Source organism: Rutilus rutilus (assembly GCF_951802725.1).
Source record: "Rutilus rutilus genome assembly, chromosome: 23".
In the NCBI taxonomy this organism is placed as follows: Eukaryota; Metazoa; Chordata; class Actinopteri; order Cypriniformes; family Leuciscidae; genus Rutilus; species Rutilus rutilus.
In genome coordinates, this window is record NC_140233.1 from 2700001 (window position 1) to 2721199 (window position 21199).

The window sequence follows — 21199 nt, forward strand, 5'->3', positions numbered from 1 at the left end:
TTGAAACCCTGCATGCCGAGTTCTGTAAGAGTATCCTGAGAGTACAGAGGAACACACCCAACAACGCATACAGGGCAGAATTAGGCCAATACCCTCTACTAACACATGTGGAGAAACGAGCCATCAAATTCTGGAAACATCTAAAAATGAGTGACCCCAACTCTTATCATTATAAAGTCCTTAAGAACCATGAGATGAACACTGAGAAGAGCCCCCTCATTCAGCTGGTCCTGAGGAGTGTGTGTGTGTGTGTGTGTGTGTGTGTGTGTGTGTGTGTGTGTGTGTGTGTGTGTGAAGAGAGAAGAGCCCCCTCATTCAGCTGGTCCTGAGGAGTGTGTGTGTGTGTGTGTGTGTGTGTGTGTGTGTGTGTGTGTGTGTGTGTGTGTGTGTGTGTGTGTGTGTGATGGGTAGGTTTAGGGGTAGGGTTAGTGTGTGTGTGTGTGTGTGTGTGTGTGTGTGTGTGTGTGTGTGTGTGTGTGTGTGTGTGTGTGTGTGTGTGTGTGATGGGTAGGTTTAGGGGTAGGGTTAGTGTGTGTGTGTGATGGGTAGGTTAAGGGGTAGGGTAAGTGTGTGTGTGTGTGTGTGTGTGTGTGTGTGTGTGTGTGTGTGTGTGTGTGTGTGTGTGTGTGTGTGTAAGAGAGTGTTTTTGTTTATATTACATTGTGGGAACCAAATGTCCCCACAAGGATAGTTAAACCTGAGATCACCTCCATTGTGGGGACCAGCCAGCGGTCCCCATGAGGGAAATGGGTTAATAAACTATAATAAATTATATTTTTTTGAAAATGTAAAAATGCAGAAAGTTTTCTGTGATGGGCAGGTTTAGGGGTAGGGTTAGTGTAAGGGGACAGAACATACAGTTTGTACTGTATAAAAACCATTACGTCTATGGAGAGACCCCACAAAGATGTGTGCGCCTGTTAGTGTGTGTGAGAGTGTGTGTGTGTGTGTGTGTGTGTGTGTGTGTGTGTGTGTGTGTGTGTGTGAGAGAGAGAGAGAGAGAAGAGCCCCCTCATTCAGCTGGTCCTGAGGAGTGTGTGTGTGTGTGTGTGTGTGTGTGTGTGTGTGTGTGTGTGTGTGTGTGTGTGTGTGTGAGAGTGTGTGTGTGTGTGTGTGTGTGTGAGTGTGTGTGTGTGTGTGTGTGTGTGTGTGTGTGTGTATTCACCAAGGTGTAAATCTGGACATATTCTGTGTATTAGACCGTTTAGGCGAGCAAACAAAGACAAAGTCTACTATACTTGTCCGTATTCTATATGTTTCTCCTGTGTAATATAATAATTTAATTAAATAATATTAATAGATGGAAATGAAAATATCATAATACACTGTATATATACTGTCGTGCAAAAGTTTTAGATCGGTATGATTTTGTGAGTGTGTGTGTGAGTGAGTATCCTCATATTAGAGTGATTTCTGAAGGATCATGTGACACTGAAGACTGGAGTAATGATGCTGAACATTCAGCTTTGATCACAGGAATAAATTACACTTTACTAGATATTCACATAGAAAACAGTTATTTTAAAGTGTAATAATATTTCACAATATTACAGGTTTTTTTAATCAAATAAATGCAGCCTTGGTGAGCAGAAGAGACTGTAAAGGATTGCCTTAATGACATTTTTATGGTGGGTTTTAATCTTGCATCAAATAGTGAACTGCATACTGTATGCAGACTTGCATTTACAAATCACCAGCTTTATGTAAAAACATAAAAAATCTTACCGATCCCAAACTCTTGAACAGCAGTGTGTGTATATATATATATATTAGACTTACATTTACATTTATTTTATCCAAAGCGACTTACAAATGAGAACAATAGAAGCAGTTCGACTAACAGCAGGACAACAATATGCAAGTGCTATGACCCTTCTCAGTTTAATCTAACGCAGAATTTTTATTTTATTTTTATATTAGGGGTGTAACGGTACACACAACTGACGGTTCGGTACAGCGGTGGGACAGTTTACACTAAAATTAAAACCCTGTCATCATTTACTCACTCATGTCGTTCCAAACCTGTATGGGTTTCTTCTGCTGAACACAAAAGATGATATGTTGTAGTTTTGGTGACCACTGACTGAAAAGAGTGTCTTCTTTTGTGTTCGGCAGAATAAAGGTATTCATGCAGGTTTGGATGACGTGAGGGAGAGTAAATAATGACAGATTTTAAATGTTTGTGTGAACTATCTTTATCAGAAGGCCTACTCCTGGAGACTGATATTGTAATAAAGTAAATCAGTAAATCTTGTCCTCCACGCAGCTCTACTACAGAGCCTTTCCACATCTCACTCCCCTGCACACTTGACTATGGTAAGACTGAAATACACATACATATATTCACAGGATGAGATGAATCTTATTGCTCAACATACTCGAGTTTGTTCAGTGTGCAGTTTGGGTTCTTCAGTAGATCAGAGAGCATCTTGAGTCCTGAGTCTCCCAGGGGATTGAGGCCCAGATCCAGCTCTCTCAGGAGTGAGGGGTTTGAACACAGAGCTGAAGCCAGATAACCACAGCCTTCTCCTGTCACCTTACACCACTGTAATCTACAAACACACACAGAAACACTGAAGATATCTGAGACTGTGACATCAGAACTCACAACAAAAGCTTGTTATATCTGCTGATTAATTACACATCCATTTAATATAAACTGATAACAGATCTTTCTTTCATAAACTATAAGTCCTGCTGAAAGGAGCATATGGTTCTGATCAGATCTATACAGCAGATCCTGAGGCAGAGATGTTCACAAGTCTTTCATCTGAAGTCCGAGTCGAGTCTGGAGACTTTTCATGCCTTACAAAAAAAAGAAAATCCTATTTTTATTCTAGCTGTATTATATAGACAAAATATATGATAATAATAATAATAATAATTCTTATTATAATAACTTTTTAATAAATATTATAATAATATTTTTATATAGCGCCTTTAAAGCAGCTTCTCAAGGCACTTAACATGATAGAACAAGCAAAAAAAATACAACAGAGAATTTCTAAATAAAAAATAAAAAACAACAGACTAGAGAATAAAAGTCAAGACAAGCAAGGAAAAGCCAACGTAAAAAAAAAATAGTTCTTAAAGGTGGGGTATGTGATTTGCAAAACGGCCGGCAGATTTTGGAAATACACACCTCAAATGGTCCTACCTTCTTCCCTTTGACTCCACCCATTCGAAGAGCATGGACATGGATGGGGGAGGGGGGATGGTACGACCGTTTGATTGACGCACTTACTGTCCAATGATTCTAGGTGGTCTTGGAAATGATTGGCTGGAGTTTTGCGAGTCCTGCCCGTTCCACAGATGATTAAATTGCTTAATTTTCATTTCAGTGCTTCTAACTCAGTGGCTGTAAGTGGGTTAGGAATAGGATTTCAAGTGATTTTCAAAAAATGGCCAAAAAAGAGAATCACATACCCCACCTTTAAATAAGATTTAAACATATTTAGATTCTGTGCATCTCTAATATGAGGAGGGAGTGCATTCCAGAGCCTAGGAGCGCAGGATGAGAAAGCCCTGTCTCCTACAGAACGCAACCGTGTCTGTGGGACTGCCAATAGACCAGCTTGTGAGGAGCGTAAATGGTGTTTGGGAGTGTATAAAGTTAAAAGTGCAGACAGATACTGAGGGGCTAGGCCATGCAGTGCCTTATATGTGAGCATAAAAATTTTAAAGTCAACTCGTAACCTGACGGGGAGCCAGAGCAAAGACTTTAGAGTTGGTGTAATATGCTCATTTCTCCTGACTCCAGTCAGGATCCTTGCAGCTGAAGTTTGCACACATTGTAGTTTGTTAAGCATGTTTTTAGGAACCCCAGCAAGAAGGGCATTGCAATAGTCAATGTGTAAAAAAACAAAGGTATGATCTATTATCTGTTTTGTTTGTAATAAAGGTTCTTGGGATAATGTAAATCTAGCTTGTTACTTTATAACCCATTACAATGTACAAAACAATCGTCCTGACAACAAAACAAGTGTTCATTTTCAATACAATCTCTAAGTGGACACAAGATGGCGTCACTCGCGGTTTGAAAAATCTCCCTTTAGGGACGTCCTCATTTGGAGAGGGGATTTATTATTTTGATAGATTTATTTCGTGTCTTTCCTAGAATGGGCAGTTTGTGACTTTGCGAGATAAACAACATAAAGTAGCACTGGTATTACCAAAACATTCAGTGGCACATACCAATCAAATACAGACGTGACACAAATAACACGTTTGAAAAAAATATTAATGCTTTAATTCGTTTAATTGATATTTTAAATATCACAAAATTAGGCTATTTATTTAGGATTTTGTGCAACAATTACGCCAGTAGGCTATAGGTGTTCGATTAATCTGTCAGTCACTACTGGAGGTTTAGCAACACGGTGACATGTTCCACGATGCGGTGTCAGTCAGGTGTCAGTGTCAGTGTGTCGTGATGTCAGTGACACATGCCACTATCCACCACTGGCACATGCCAATGAAGACCGGATGTGCCACCGGATGTGCCAATGCGCATAGTGACATGTGCCATTGGCTTCTGTGCGTCAGATGCATGTCACTTAATGTTAAAACTGCTACTGGACGTTTGTAAATCTGGTATAAAATTAAAGTAATTAAAGTTAACCACAGCCTTCTTCTGTCACACCACAGCTCCCTAATCTACAAACACACACAGAAACAATGAAGATATCTGAGACTGTGACATCAGAAAAACAAAAGCTTGTTAAATCTGCTGAATAATTACACATCCATTTAATATAAACTGATAAGAGATCTCTCTCATTCATAAACTAAGTTCTGCTGAACTTTGAGTATTTCAATTTGTTGAAACTTTAACTTTCCTACATTTTAAAGCCCAATACATTTTACACAGACAAATCTCCTCTTGTTAAATGATGAGCTTGCTCGTGCCGGCCGCTCTAACCAGTGATAAACACAACGAGAACTGTTCGACCCTTTTGAATTAAACACTTCTATGATATGGGAACTGTAAAGGCAGTTTCTAACTAGAAATACTGAAGAAATTATGAATTTACTTTTTTTTTTAAAGAAATCATTTGGCCAAATATATTAAATATCTTCTTTTTTTAAAGTGTGTGTGTATGTGTGTTGGTTTGTGTGTGTGTGTGTGTGTGTGTGTGTGTGTGTGTGTGTGTGTGTGTGTGTGTGTGTGTGTGTTGGATCCAGTGTGAGATCACAGGCATCTGAACACAAGAAGAGAGAGACATCTAGAACAATTCACATTCACTAGACGTGTGTGTGTGTGTGTGTGTGTGTGTGTGTGTGTGTGTGTGTGTGTGTGTGTGTGTGTGTGTGTGTGTGTGTGTGTTTGCATCCAGTGTGAGATCACAGGCATCTGAACACAAGAAGAGAGAGACATCTAGAACAATTCACATTCACTAGACGTGTGTGTGTGTGTGTGTGTGTGTGTGTGTGTGTGTGTGTGAGTGTGTATGAGAAGTGTGTGTGCGTGTGTGTGTGTGTGTGTGTGTGTGTGTGTGTGTGTGTGTGTGTGTGTGTGTGTGTGTGTGAGTTCAGTAGTACTAGCACAATATTTACTGCTGGTGATTTGTAAATGCAAGTCTGCATACAGTATGCCGTTCACTATTTGATGCAAGATTAAAAGCCACCATAGAAATGTCCTTAAAGCAATCCTTTACGGTCTCAATGTAGGCTATTTTAATTGTAAAATTAATGACAGATTAAAAAAAAATATATGAACTTTTTAATTAAAATAAATTAACATCATCATCTCAAAACAATGAAAACAGCAGATTTTTTAAGATAACTGCACATATATGCCAACAACAAAATAAAGTTGGCGTGTAAAACGGTATTTCCACATCGGTGTTATTATAGTGCTACAAACCAGATCAAGTGATCACTAAATCAATAGGTTTAGGTTTGTAATGATGGGAATAATAAAGTCTGTATCTATAGATGTCATTTAATGGCCAATATTCAGTCTAAATGAATGCATCAAACTGGAATATTTTAATATTGTCTGTACAGGTTGAGGTAAGCTACTACTTGTTTCTAACTGCATCCGGTACAGACAGGAGTTTTTTTTTATTTTTTTATTTGTCATAATGGTCATTATGTGAGAAAATAATTTTTTTGTTTGATTTCTGTCATTAAATATATGCTATACGTTTCCCTGCACTGATTAAATGTTGATGAAATGTAGGCTAACACTAGCCTGCAGCTAGCTAACGTTAGCTTATTCCACTAAGGACAACAGGTTAATACCACTCAGACTAAAGGCTACCCACCTTTCTTGGGGAAAAACTGGGTTACAGACTGACACCCTTTCTTTTGTCTTTCCTCTCTCTCTTTTCTCTCTTTCCTTTGTTGAAAAACAGATTTTATTTTACTATACAACATTGTGGTCTCTGTGTTTCTGGCGCATGGACACAGTCAGTCTGCAAGTTTAAACGCTAAGACAGGACCAAACCATTTCATGCAGATACAGGGGGGTGGTCGGTCAATATGAATGTTTACTTTTTGGTCAATGGGGATATTTAACTTTTATTGCCAAAATAAGTAAAATCAAAGACATCATTCATGTTATTATTATTTGAAATATACTCAATGATGATTAGTGTATAAAATATAATCAAAAATTTCAATTAGTTTTCACTTATTTGTTGGGGCCCCTGTCAGTCAGTTCCGCTAACCCCGCTGGACATCTAGGTTGAAAAATCGTCAATGCAAGTGAATGTGAGCAAATAATTATTTTCTGGTCCCGTTTGAATTTTGCCATGAATGTGACCATATGTTGTCTGTGAATTTTTAATTTAATTTTTTTTTGTGAAAAGAAGGCTACAATTTAGCGGGTAGAAGTTTGATACGGTTAGACTTTGTGTGAGAGCACTTTATGGACTAAGGAATAATCAAAAACACTAAATACTTCTCTCTCTTCCTGCAAAACATCAAACGACCCCACTCTTTCATTAGAAACGATTATTATCCCCTCTATCTGTTACTAAAAATATTATTTGATTTAATTTCGCTTTTATTATAAATTTACTTGTATTTTGAACTGTTTTTGGATAATTTTTGTTGTAGTTTTTGTAGGAGCCTAAATGCAGTTAACTGATAAATAATTTTAATTTAATGCGTTAAATAGTAATTTACATGATTAATTTATGTGAAGGAAATTGAAGGGAATATTTACAGTATTTACAGGTTGATGTAGTTAATATTTACAGTAATGCAAGGAGTTAATTTTGTAATTATTCAAGTTTGTATTTATTTATATAGCACATTTAAAAACAGCAAATAGGGCTGACCAAAGTGCTGAACAATACACAAGATACAAAACATAACCACACATTCATGACAAAAGCTCACAATGTATTAAAAGCTAAAGAAAAAAAAGTAGGTTTTAAGAGAGGATTTAAAAGCAGTTAGAGATTGAGCCGCTCTGATGTAAACCGGAAGGCTGTTCCACAGCCTAGGGCCAGCAATCGCAAAGGCTCTGTCTCCTCTATTCTTTAACCGTGATCTGGGGACGGACAAAAGTTTCTGATCACCAGACCTCAGGTTTCGTGTGGGATTGTGTGGACAGAGAAGCTCGGACAAATAGCTCGGTGCCAGATTATTTACGGATTTAAAAACAAAGAGAAGAATTTTAAATTCAATTCTAAAATGCACTGGTAGCCAATGCAGCGATTTTAAGATCGGTGAAACATGATCAAATTTGAGTTTTCTTTTGAGGAACTTTGCAGCAGCATTCTGTACTAATTGGAGACGAGCAATAGAGTGTTTGGGTATGCCATAGTAGAGGGAGTTGCAATAATCCAACCGCGATGTAATGAGCGCATGGACAGCAATCTCTAAGGTTTTCTCAGAAAGAGAGGATCTGATCTTAGAGAGAAGACGTAGCGGGAAAAAACAAGAACTGATCACCACATTAATTTGTTTTTCAAATTTGAAGTTCTGATCCCAGAAAACACCTAAGTTTTTAATGCAAGATGAAGTTGGAGAGAGGTGATCCAGAACAATGTTACTGCTATTAAAGTTGTCATGGGGGCCAAAGACTATAACCTCAGTTTTGGATTCATTCAGAAATAAGACATTTTGAGAAAACCACATTTTTACTTCTTCTAGGCATGCAAAAAGAGATTTCAGAGCCGTATCTTTGTTGTGTTTCAGAGGCAAATAAATTTGTGTATCATCTGCATAGCAGTGAAATGATACACCATGCTTTCTGAAAATGGAGCCCAGAGGAAGTAAATACAGGGAAAAGAGAATGGGTGCGAGAATAGACCCCTGCGGCACTGCACAGGAGAGTTGAGCAGGCGAAGAAGAGAAATTACCAAGTTTAACAGAGAAACTTCTATTTGTTAGATATGATTTAAACCAACTGAGCCAACTTAATTATCTAAAACGTGTGTGGATAATTTAGAGTGCATTTATATTACATTGGTGATATTTTGGGAATAGAGGACTGTTATCGCATTTTTACCTTTAACTGCATGTACCTTTAATTGTTTGGAATACTCTCGCGAGAATGGTAAAAAGTTTTCTGAGTGAACAGTCAGGCAAGCAGAGAGTGGAGCCTCACAGTTCTTTGACCTTTTTTCTCTATCTCCCTTTTGTTTGTTTTAATCATTTCATTTTCTGTAATATTCCTGTGCTGATGTTTTTGTTGCTAACTGAGTAAACGGATACATTTTTTCACGAGTGGTCCTGTGGATTATTGATGTGAATTCGGACGATAAGGGAGTGGACAAAGTGTCACGCTAGGGCTTCATTCAGTGGAAACCTACAGTTTTCTGTGTTTTCCGCAATCGGAGAATAAAATTGTTTGTCAGTTTATTTAAACTTTCTGGCGCCCAATGTGAACATTTAAAAGTTGACTAACTCACCGTGTTTCTGTGAGTGTGTATGAGAAGTGTGTGTGTGAGAGAGAGAGAGAGAGAGAGAGAGAAAGAGAGAGAGTGTGTGAGAAATAGAGAGAGAGAGACAGAGTGTGTGTGTGTGTGTGTGTGTGAAAATGTGTCTGTGAGTTTGTATGAGAAGTGTGTGTGTGTGTGTGTGTGTGTGTGTGTGTGTGTGTGTGTGTGTGTGTGTGTGTGTGTCTGTGAGTTTGTATGAGAAGTGTGTGTGTGTTTGTGTGTGTCTGAGAGTGTGAAAGAGAGAGGGTGTGTGTAGGAGCCATAGTTAGAATTTTTGTGCACTACTAAAATTGAGATCATTTGTTTAATTCAAAATAGTTTAATTTTATATTTTTCTTTTATGTTCAATTTTTGGACTAACCTGGGGTGCGTTTCCCGAAAGCATCGTTAGCCAACTATGGTCGCAAGTTCCGTCGTTATCAGCAGTTCAACGATTTGGTGTTTCCCGAAACCATCGTTCCAACGAACGTTCGCAAACAGCATCGCAAACTTGTGTGGTTGGAACGACAGCTCTCCTCTCGAGCTGTGGTTAGAAGCAGAGTTTCTAGTTTACATGAGATGTAGACTGAATAAATCCTTATCTTTAGCAAAATAAGCAAGCTGACATTCAGTACAACCCGTGTTATTTATTTAGAATAGGCTACATACAAATGTAATTTACGTCTTTTAGTTTGTAAAGAGATTTAAAGCACCGTTTTTGAAGACTGCGCATGTGGACATGTGAATCGGGAGAGACTCCTCTGCTAACCTCAACGGGCTAAAGAAAGTTTGAAAAGGATTAGCCCTTACAGTGTGTGTGTGTGTGTGTGTGAGAGAGTTTGTGTGAGTGAGTGTGTGCATGAGTGTGTGAGTGTGTGAGTTTGTGTGTGTGTGTGATAGGTAGGGGGTTGGGTTAGTCTGTGTGTGTGTGTGTTTGTGTGTGTGTGTGAGAGAGAGAGAGATAGAGAGAGAGGTTGTGTGTGTGTGTGTGTGTGTGAGTGAGTGTGTGAGTTTGTGTTTGTGTGTGTGTGTGTGTGTGTGTGTGTGTGTGTGTGTGTGTGTGTGTGTGTGTGTGTGTGTGTGTGTGTGTGTGTGTGTGTGTGTGTGTGTGTGTGTGTGTGTGTGTGTGATGGGTAGGTTTAGGGGTCGGGTTAGTCTGTGTGTGTGTGTGTGAGAAATAGAGTGTGTGTGTGTGTATGAGTGTGTGTGTGTGTGTGTGTGTGTGTGTGTGTGTGTGTGTGTGTGTGTGTGTGTGTGTGTGTGATGGGTAGGTTTAGGTTTCGGGTTTGTGTGTGTGTGTGTGTGTGTGTGTGTGTGTGTGAGAGAGAGAGAGAGAGAGAGAGTGCGTGAAAGAGTGTGTTAGTATGTGTTTGTGAGAGTGTTAGACAAGAATTCTTTTCGCTACCCATGTTAACAGGTTAGAGGTTCACACAGCGCGCAAAGCACACTCACACACTCACTCACACACACACACACACACACACACGTAGAGGAGCAGAGTCTATTTTTGCTGCGCTGCTCAAACTGAATTAAAGCCACAGTTCATTGTTCTTGATCAAAATTGATCTGACTGACATGAAAAATAACATATTTAATCACTATATGAAATTCAGCGCTGTGAAAATAAATTAAATAGTGGAAAACACATCATTGCCTGGAGTTTAAAGACTAAACACTTTAAAGGCCTGATTAATTGATTAAAGCTAGAGGTATATCTTCAAGATTAGCCTACTTTTATCATGTAAACTATATACAGCAATGTTATATGAACATGTGTGTGTGTGTGTGTGTGTGTGTCTGTGTATGTGTGTGTGTGTGGGACAGAGGGGAACACGGGAGCATCGGGAGTATTCTGCCCATCATAAATCAAATTCAGTTGCTATTTATTTTTAAATATAATAATCAACACTCAAATAACAAATTGTATGCAAACATGTAAACTACACAAGGCATTTTTGCACTGACTTCTAATATAAAATTATGTATTTACTCCAATTTGTTGTTTAAATATAATCATTTACACACTGGCTGTCATTTTCATGACAGATATTTTAAACATACATTAAATAATCATGACATCACTAACAGGTTCAATAAAATATAATGAATATGGAGGCTAATATAGTGCATATATTTAGTGAAATACATTTCTCTGGCGAACAAGCTCACACACACTGAATAACTTGCCTGAGGTAAATGTAATGCGACGTGGGATATTGTTTAAAAGTTATTTTACTGATGTCTATCCGCCGTTGAAACACTGGTTGAGCGATTACACAAGATATAATATATTTCAGTAAGTTGGACTGTATCTTTCAACACACTTCAGGTGTTCATTCATGTTTATCAGGAAGAGACTGTAGTGTTCACTCGCGCTGCTGCTTAAACTGAGCCGCCTATATAGTCATCGGGTTTGAATATCGTTACGCCCCTAATATAAATATTTATACACAGGGTTTGAAATTAACACCACTTGTTCATTTGCATTGAAGCAAAAAAAAAACAGAAAAGACATTATTTTCCAACATCCTAAGTTTTTTTGATGTTCTCTGTACCGTGATGAGGATGAAATGGATGGATGACAGGTTTTTGTTTAAATTAAAAATGAATGTATGAAATACAAATGTTATTATACTGTATATACAGTATATACGTACAGCAAGATTTGAGGCCATCTGTCATGCATGGGCATAATGGGGAGAAAACATCCATATTGCAATACATGCTTCATTGACTTCATCATCATCATCATCTTGCTTACAGTGATACACTTTATTAATAAAATATACAATGTACAGGCAGATAGATGAACCCAGAATATGAACGCAATGTGCAAAGTTTCATGTAAATTGTTTCCCCAAAGGAAACAATTATAAAGTAAAACAATTAACATGCAATTAAGCGCATAGTATTCAGATTCTGGGTTCATCTGCTTGCCTGTATATATTAAGCATCATCAATGCAGTGTGTACTGAGTTTGATATATTAAAATCATTGTCTTTGAGCATTAAGGCATGTTAAGCGTTTTCATGTTGAGCGTTTTATAATGTCATACTCCGTTTTTAGTGGATGAAACACTGAGGCGGGTGCTGTATAAGAATGAATCTCAAACCTCAATATCTTCAGCTGACAGTGTGAGCTCTTCAGTCCATCAGAGAGCAGCTTCACTCCTCGATCTGTCAGGCTGTAATTGCCAGTCATGTCCAGCTCTATCAGGGGTGAGTTTGGTGTCTGCAGGGCCAAAGCCACAGTTTCACAGCAGGAGGCATCGAGAGAACAGTAGGAGAGGCTGTAAAAACAGGACATTTGTCCATGGCATGTATTGTGTGTTCATCTTGTAGGAACAGTGTTTGTAGTAACAGTGATAGGTTATGTCATGTTCTTTGTGAACATTCAAGCTATAAATGTAATATATGCTGGAACTGATGTGACAATCAAGTGAAAATAACGTTCAAATTGATGTCTATAAAATCACTGTTTAGTAAATCCATTTTAGTAAATACAGATTTTACTCTCTAAAATCAGTTAAAACATGATACTTCACTCTGCATCGTACGCTAAAACTTGATTTTCAGAATTAAAAAACTTTGATTAAACAGCAAGTTTCTTACTCTGCTTTTCTGCAGCATCTCACAGCTGGCAGGAGATTAATAAGGCCTGCCTGTGATGTCCTGTAGCTCCTCAGGATGAGCTCATCCAGCACCTCCTTTAACATCAGCAGTACATAAGCCATCAATGAGCACATGGAAGACGAGAGCTCTCTTTCTGGAGATGATCTGAAGTATCTTCGTATTTCTGTATATAATGAATTGTCATTGAGCTCCAGTAAGCAGTAGAACAGGTTGACTGAAGTTTCAGGTGAGATGGTATCATCCTGGTTTTGTAATTGTTCTTTAATGTGTTTGGTTATTTCTGTGACGCTGTCTGTGCTGTCTTCAGTGTGTGTGAACAGGCCGATGAGCAGTTTCTGATTCGATTCCAGTGAAATGCCCAGCAGAAACCGTACAAATAGGTCTAAATGTCCTTTCTGACTTTGCATTGCTTTCTCAACAGCCTTCTTTAGTAAATCATGTAAAGCAATATTTTTGTCTGGCTTGTCGATGTTGTCAGGTCTGACCTCGTTTTGTGTTTCTCCAGAGAAAAACTGCAGCTTGTCCATGTTCTTGTCCAGGTAGCAGAGGAACACGTGCACTGCAGCGAGGAACTCTTGAACACTCAGATGAACGAAGCAGAAGACCTTCATCTCATGAAGTCCAGCTTCTTGCTGAAAGATCTCAGTCAGCATTCCTGTGGACTCAAAGTCTTCACTCACATCAATACCACATGCTGTCAGATCCTCCTCATAGAACACTATGTTTTCCTTCTTCAGCTGTTCAAACGCCAGCTTAGCTAACTTCTCAATCATTGTTTTATTGGAATCTAAGAGCTTGGTACGTTCTCTTTCTGTTTTTCTGTCATGCTTCTGGCTCTTCATGTTCATCTGTATCAGCAGGAAGTGGATGTACATTTCAGTGAGTGTTGTGTTGATGTTTTCTGAATCGTTCCCAATGAGGACGTCCTGAAGAACAGTGGCTGTGATCCAACAGAACACGGGAATGTAGCACATGATGTAGAGACTACGAGATTTCTTAATGTGTGAGATCATCTTGGAGGCCTGAGTCTCATCTTTGATTCTCTTTCTGAAATACTCCTCCTTCTGCTGGTCAGTGAATCCTCGCACCTCTGTGAACAACCCTACATACTCCCGAGGGATCTGATTGGCTGCTGCTGGTCGTGATGTCACCCAGACGTGAGCTGTTGGAAGCAGAGTCCCGTTCACCAGACTTGTAAATAGTTCATCTACAGATAATCGCTCCTCAACACTCCTTTCATTTTCACTGTCAAAATCCAAAGGCAGTCGACTCTCATCCAGTCCATCAAAGATAAACGCAAGCTTGCAACTATATATCTCACATATCTTTGTTTCCAGTTTCTTCAGTTCTGGATTAAATTTCTGTAGAAACTCATGCAGACTGATCTCTCTGTCTTTAATGCAGTTCATCTTTCGGAATGGAAGAAAGAAAACACAGTCTATATCCTGATTGGCTTCTCCTTCTGCCCAGTCCAGAATGAACTTGTGCACTGAGACAGTTTTTCCAACGCCAGCGACGCCTTTGGTCAGAACAATCTTTTTCTTATTTTTTTTCAGACTAAATACATCATTGCATTTGATTGGCCTGTTCTGTGTTTTCTGAGGTTTAATGGCTTTATCAATCTGCTGAATCTCATGTTCTTGATTTACTTCTTTCAGATCCCCCTCCGTAATGAAGAGTTCTGTGAAAACATCCCTGAGATCTGCTTCATTTTCCTTTTTACCCTCAAAAATGTGTTTTACTTTCTCCTTCATGTTCATTTTGTGAGTTTTCAAGAAATGCTGCAGCCAGAAATCATCTGTTATGAAAAATACAAATAAACAGGAAAAGGTGTTAAAGGAGTAGTTCACTTTTAAAATGAAAATTCTGTCATCATATACTCACCCTCATGTTGTTTCAAACCTGTATGAATTTCTTTCTTCTGCTGAACAGAAAAGAAGATATTTAGAAGATTATCAGTAACCAGACAGTTTTTGGGTCCCATTGACTTCCATAGTAGGAAAAAAAATATACTATGGAAGTCAATGGGACCCAAAAACTGTCTGGTTACTGATAATCTTCTAAATATCTTCCTTTCTGTTCAGCAGAAGAAAGAAATTCATACAGGTTTGAAACAACATGAGGGTGAGTCTATGATGACAGAATTTTCATTTTAAAAGTGAACTTCTCCTTTAACAAAACACAATAAAATTAAACAAAGGTTTTTCATCATTTCTGATACCACTGTAAGGACGTGTCTAAGGTTAATTCACCTTGATTTTTCCCCCCTTTCTCAAGTGTATCTAATGATTCTTGCACTGTGAAGAGAAAGAAAAGAATGAGACTTTATGTTCATCAATGTTTCCTGAAAAAGGCTTTGCATTGTGTGTCAACACTTTATTAAGCAGCAACTATTAAACTATTAACTAAATATTCATATTAGAATGATTTCTAAAGGATCATGTGACACTGAAGACTGGAGTAATGATGTTGAAACTTTTACTGTTGTGAAACTATATTAAATCTAATCTAATTACTAAATTGATGCCACCATGTTCACCTTGAATGCCCAATACGCAGTAGTTCACCTAAGTTTTTCATGTGATGTTATGCAAGGATGTAGGATCACCAGATCTTAAACAGATTCTTAAATGTGTAATCCCACAAGGTCTAGTCTGAGTTTGGTGGATGTAGCTTGAAAAGTCTAGGAGGAGATGCATTTAGAAAATTAGTAGAAGTAAATAAAAGAAGAAGAATAACAAGCTTTTTCAAGTCAACTTAATAGATATTTTCTAATTGAATTTCCTTTTTTAAAATCCTGTTGTCACAACAGTAAAAGTTTCAACATCATTACTCCAGTCTTCAGTGTCACATGATCCTTTAGAAATCATTCTAATATGAATATTTAGTTAATAGTTGCTGCTTAATAAAGTGTTGACACACAATGCAAAGCCTTTTTCAGGAAACATTGATGAACATAAAGTCTCATTCTTTTCTTTCTCTTCACAGTGCAAGAATCATTAGATACACTTGAGAAAGGGGGAAAAAATCAAGGTGAATTAACCTTAGACACGTCCTTACAGTGGTATCAGAAATGATGAAAAACCTTTGTTTAATTTTATTGTGTTTTGTTAAAGGAGAAGTTCACTTTTAAAATGAAAATTCTGTCATCATAGACTCACCCTCATGTTGTTTCAAACCTGTATGAATTTCTTTCTTCTGCTGAACAGAAAAGAAGGTATTTAGAAGATTATCAGTAACCAGACAGTTTCTGGGTCCCATTGACTTCCATAGTAGGAAAAAAATATACTATGGAAGTCAATGGGACCCAGAAACTGTCTGGTTACTGATAATCTTCTAAATATCTTCCTTTCTGTTCAGCAGAAGAAAGAAATTCATACAGGTTTGAAACAACATGAGGGTGAGTCTATGATGACAGAATTTTCATTTTAAAAGTGAACTTCTCCTTTAACAAAACACAATAAAATTAAACAAAGGTTTTTCATCATTTCTGATACCACTGTAAGGACGTGTCTAAGGTTAATTCACCTTGATTTTTCCCCCCTTTCTCAAGTGTATCTAATGATTCTTGCACTGTGAAGAGAAAGAAAAGAATGAGACTTTATGTTCATCAATGTTTCCTGAAAAAGGCTTTGCATTGTGTGTCAACACTTTATTAAGCAGCAACTATTAAACTATTAACTAAATATTCATATTAGAATGATTTCTAAAGGATCATGTGACACTGAAGACTGGAGTAATGATGTTGAAACTTTTACTGTTGTGACAACAGGATTTTAAAAAAGGATATTCAATTAGAAAATATCTATTAAGTTGACTTGAAAAAGCTTGTTATTCTTCTTCTTTTATCTACTTCTACTAATTTTCTAAATGCCTCTTCTCCTAGTCTTTTCAAGCTACATCCACCAAACTCAGACTAGACCTTGTGGGATTACACATTTAAGAATCTGTTTAAGATCTGGTGATCCTACATCCTTGCATAACATCACATGAAAAACTTAGGTGAACTACTGCGTATTGGGCATTCAAGGTGAACCTGGTGGCATCAATTTAGTAATTAGATTTAATATAGTTTCCAGTGAGGGGGTTTTGTCAGTCTTTGATCTTCCTACTTAGAGTCTAACTATGTGTGAATTTTTACATAGTCTTAGTTCTCTTGACCAGCTGATTTTTATACAATGTTAATAAAGGCCTTCTGAAGCGAATCCATGGGTTTTTGTAAAAAAAAAAAATCCATATTTAAAACTAGCTACACTCACCTAAAGGATTATTAGGAACACCATACTAATACTGTGTTTGACCCCCTTTCGCCTTCAGAACTGCCTTAATTCTACGTGGCATTGATTAAACAAGGTGCTGAAAGCATTCTTTAGAAATGTTGGCCCATATTGATAGGATAGCATCTTGCAGTTGATGGAGATTTGTGGGATTCACATCCAGGACACGAAGCTCCCGTTCCACCACATCCCAAAGATGCTCTACTGGGTTGAGATCTGGTGACTGTGGGGGCCATTTTAGTACAGTGAACTCATTGTCATGTTCAAGAAACCAATTTGAAATGATTCGAGCTTTGTGACATGCTGCATTATCCTGCTGGAAGTAGCCATCAGAGGATGGGTACATGGTGGTCATAAAGGGATGGACATGGTCAGAAACAATGCTCAGGTAGGCCGTGGCATTTAAACGATGCCCAATTGGCACTAAGGGGCCTAAAGTGTGCCAAGAAAACATCCCCCACACCATTACACCACCACCACCAGCCTGCACAGTGGTAACAAGGCATGATGGATCCATGTTCTCATTCTGTTTACGCCAAATTCTAACTCTACCATCTGAATGTCTCAACAGAAATCGAGACTCATCAGACCAGGCAACATTTTTCCAGTCTTCAACTGTCCAATTTTGGTGAGCTTGTGCAAATTGTAGCCTCTTTTTCCTATTTGTAGTGGAGATGAGTGGTACCCGGTGGGGTCTTCTGCTGTTGTAGCCCATCCGCCTCAAGGTTGTGCGTGTTGTGGCTTCACAAATGCTTTGCTGCATACCTCGGTTGTAACGAGTGGTTATTTCAGTCAAAGTTGCTCTTCTATCAGCTTGAATCAGTCGGCCCATTCTCCTCTGACCTCTAGCATCAACAAGGCATTTTCGCCCACAGGACTGCCGCATACTGGATGTTTTTCCCTTTTCACACCATTCTTTGTAAACCCTAGAAATGGTTGTGCGTGAAAATCCCAGTAACTGAGCAGATTGTGAAATACTCAGACCGGCCCGTCTAGCACCAACAACCATGCCACGCTCAAAATTGCTTAAATCACCTTTCTTTCCCATTCTGACATTCAGTTTGGAGTTCAGGAGATTGTCTTGACCAGGACCACACCCCTAAATGCATTGAATCAACTGCCATGTGATTGGTTGATTAGATAATTGCATTAATGAGAAATTGAACAGGTGTTCCTAATAATCCTTTAGGTGAGTGTATAATAACTAGCTTCCAGCAGACGGTCTTAAGCAGTGATTTGGGACGAAAGAGTAACCCCTGACCTGACACATGAAGCATTGATGAACACGGAGGCGCAGAGGATAGAGCAAAACAAAACACTGGTCATGAATTAGAAGCCTAAAATGAGAAATGTTAAAGAGAAATGTCAGAGGATTACAATATAAGAGAAGAGGAGCTTGAGCTTATTGCTCAGCCCTATTTGTTTAAACCGCTAGAGGCTAAACAAGCTTACAATACTCCTACATCCTACGTCATACACACGTCAGGAGTTACTCTTGTGGTGCAAGTCAACTTGCACAGTATGTGTACGGCCGTCTGCTGGAAGCTAGTTATTATAGCTAATAAAGTTTTAAATATGGATTTTCTTTTATTACACAAACGCATGGCTTTGCTAGCAACACCCTAGCAGCCACCCCAAGAACCCTAGCAACTGCATAGCAACACCATGTCTGTCTGACTGTCTGACTGTCTGTCTGTCTGACTGTCTGTCTTTCTGTCTGTCTTTCTATCTGGCTGGCTGGCTTTTAAAACTACTAAACTAAAACTTAAAACTATTACAAACTGAAAACCTTCAAACTTCAAGCTTTTAAAACTACTTATTTTTTTACTTTTTAAAGGAGACATATCATGCTTATAAATCGTTCCTTTTTACATATAAATCATACATTTGTGGTCTATATAAACCGGAACTGCAATGCTTGGGTCTGAATTCCTCATTATTATAGCTCCACAGGCCCCTTTTCTACCCCTTTTCTGATGTGCGTCTGAGAGCAACTCGTTTTGGTGCGGTCTCTTTAAATACAATTGAGACACGTCATACCCCGCCCCCTCTCCAGGATGCAGAGGTCACACTCGGTTCAACTCCACCCCGTTAGGCCATTTTGTAGTTTGATAGCAGAGATACGATTATCTAGCGGCATAGAACCTTTGGACATCCAAGTTGAAAATATTTCATCATTGGATTGTTTTTTCGTTTTATTAAAGTGTTGTTTTATGTCAGCTTAATGCCTGGAACGCTTTTCAGAAAAGATAAGGCAACTTATTTAGCACAATTCACACGGTAATTCAGGAAAAAAATATCTCCGAATGCTCCACATGAAACTTTGGTCTTCCGACCTTTTACCACCGTGTCGCTTTATTTTGATTAATATGTGCGAGGGAGAGAGAGCAAGACAGCGCCTAGTTTGGAGACGGTGAAGTCTTGTTTACACTTTCACCTGGCTCCGAAGAGAAAGAGAGCGCGCGCGACCGGGTCTCTCTCTCTGCTCGTTCTTTTTAAACATGCGCCCTGTCACAAGCGCGGCAGTTCATCTACATTACTCACCGATCAAATAAGACTTTAGTTTGGCGGGACAAAAAAATAGCTTTGGCGGGTGCTAAAACAAGTTCAATGCAGGAAAAACCCTGTTGTTGCTGAAGTAGTTATCCTTGAAGTGCTTCGCATTCGCGCACACAAAAATGACTTTACCCACAGATGTGGGTACATTTCCGTGAAAAATAAAACTCATCCAGGCACTTCGAAGAGGTTCTGATGCTGGGAGACGGTGTAATGAAGCGTGTGGGTTACTACATCCAACAACCGAACATTTTGATTTACCCTCTCTCGTAACTTCTGCATCCTTGAGCTTGTACTACAAAATCACAGCGAGAAATAAATATGGCGGATTGCTCGAAGTGTTGGGCCGGGAGTCGATGTCCTTTTTGGCAGTTCCGCTGCAAATACTGTGACGTTATTGTTCAAAAAACATAATAGAGAACAGAAAAATCGGAACAGGTTGCAAAATATGACCAAAACAGAATATAAAGATATCAACGAAGCACCTGAAGAGACTAATTTCAACTTTTCTGTACTTCTAAACACTCCAAATATACAACAAAATGCATTTAAGGGCTAAAAAAGTGGATTTAGCATGATATGTCCCCTTTAATCTAGTTTTAAATTGTAAGATTCCAACTATTTTTTATAATTAAATTCAGCCTTGGTGAACAATAATCTTTTTTATTAAAATAAAAAATATTACCTTTAGTGTAGTTGTTCTGTAACTTTTCAGCCAGCTGGTTCTGGTTCATCTTCTTCAGGATGTTCAGTGTTTTCTTCACAGCTTCTTCTGCTCCAAAACACTCCATCATTTTATTCACTATATCAATGACATCAGCATCCTCCAGTTTACCAGCTCCAACATCTTCTTTTAAGCGACTCCTAAATTTCTTCAGATCATATTCTCCCAGCTCTTCTAGAGTATCTTGAAGCAGCTCTGTTGCCATCGTCCTTCATGGACTGTTGGAGAAAAGGAAAAGGGAAAAGTATTTAAATAATTGTGCTTTTATAGCAGAGATCTGCAGTATGTGCAAATAAATGTGTGTAATAAAATGACACTGTGGCCAGGTCAACTATTATGATTTTTTTTTTTTTTTTACTTTTAGGGTCTAAAACTAATTCTTCAGGTTGTTATTCAGTTTGAGAGTCATTAGCTCATTAATAGATTATTGTTTGGTCTGATATATTCAGCTGAATGTTGGTGATTGTTGAGTCTCAACATGATTAGATTTCAGAAGAACTTTCACATTTTGTCATTCTCTTCTTGGAAGACTTGTCTTTTACAATTCAGACCAGACTGGAATAAAAAGAATAATGTGACACTGAACATACTAAAAGTTACAATAGTTATTGTGAATAATAACTCTTTTTATTAAATAATAATAAACACTCACGTACACACACATACACATAGGCTACACACTTAAACACTCAGAGACTTGTAAAAGTCATTAAAGCTCTGTTAGTTGACCTGCATGAATCTTCTGCGATCACTGGAAACATGACACTTAAACTTTGGTCAGTAAGTTAAGATATTTACTAACTTAACTTGAATAATGGCAATATTTGCAGATGTTTCTTTGTCCTCCTCTGAAATGGCACCTCGATCATCAAAAGCACTGAACTTCCTTTCACTTCCGTGTTCTCATGAAGAACTGTGTGTTTCTCTGCAGAACTGTTTTTTTGTTTTTTTTTTGTTTTTTTTCAGTAAGTTTGTCTCATAGTTCGTTGTGTTCTATAATTTCCACGGTAAAAACTCGCTTTTTTATGTATAAAACTGACTTTTATACCAGGTGAAGCGTTCAGATCCCTGTTTACACCTTTTATTTGCGTGTAATCTCATTTAGTTTCGGTTTAAAGCGGATGTTGTACG

The 21199-nt window shown here is 38.2% G+C and overlaps 1 protein-coding gene across 7 annotated transcripts in view; it reads right to left on the reverse strand.

Annotated features, from left to right (window-relative positions):
* LOC311283213 (NACHT, LRR and PYD domains-containing protein 12-like) overlaps positions 1-21191 on the reverse strand; it is a 50550-nt gene extending 29359 nt beyond the window's left edge. The window contains exons 1-6 of one of the 7 annotated variants that reach the window (XM_084397515.1): positions 20876-21177; positions 20030-20286; positions 16040-16084; positions 12491-14309; positions 11992-12168; positions 2379-2552 (exon numbers count right to left, since the gene is read on the reverse strand). In XM_084397515.1, the coding sequence (XP_084253641.1) occupies positions 2379-2552; positions 11992-12168; positions 12491-14309; positions 16040-16084; positions 20030-20273 (2459 nt within the window). In that variant the 5' untranslated portion in view covers positions 20274-20286; positions 20876-21177. Of the gene's footprint in view, positions 1-2378; positions 2553-9261; positions 9424-11991; positions 12169-12490; positions 14310-14763; positions 14809-16039; positions 16085-20029; positions 20287-20870 lie in introns of those variants that run through there. The other 6 variants (XM_084397514.1, XM_084397513.1, XM_084397519.1 and 3 more) reach the window with 6 other exon arrangements.
* Between the last annotated feature and the right edge of the window lie 8 nt (positions 21192-21199).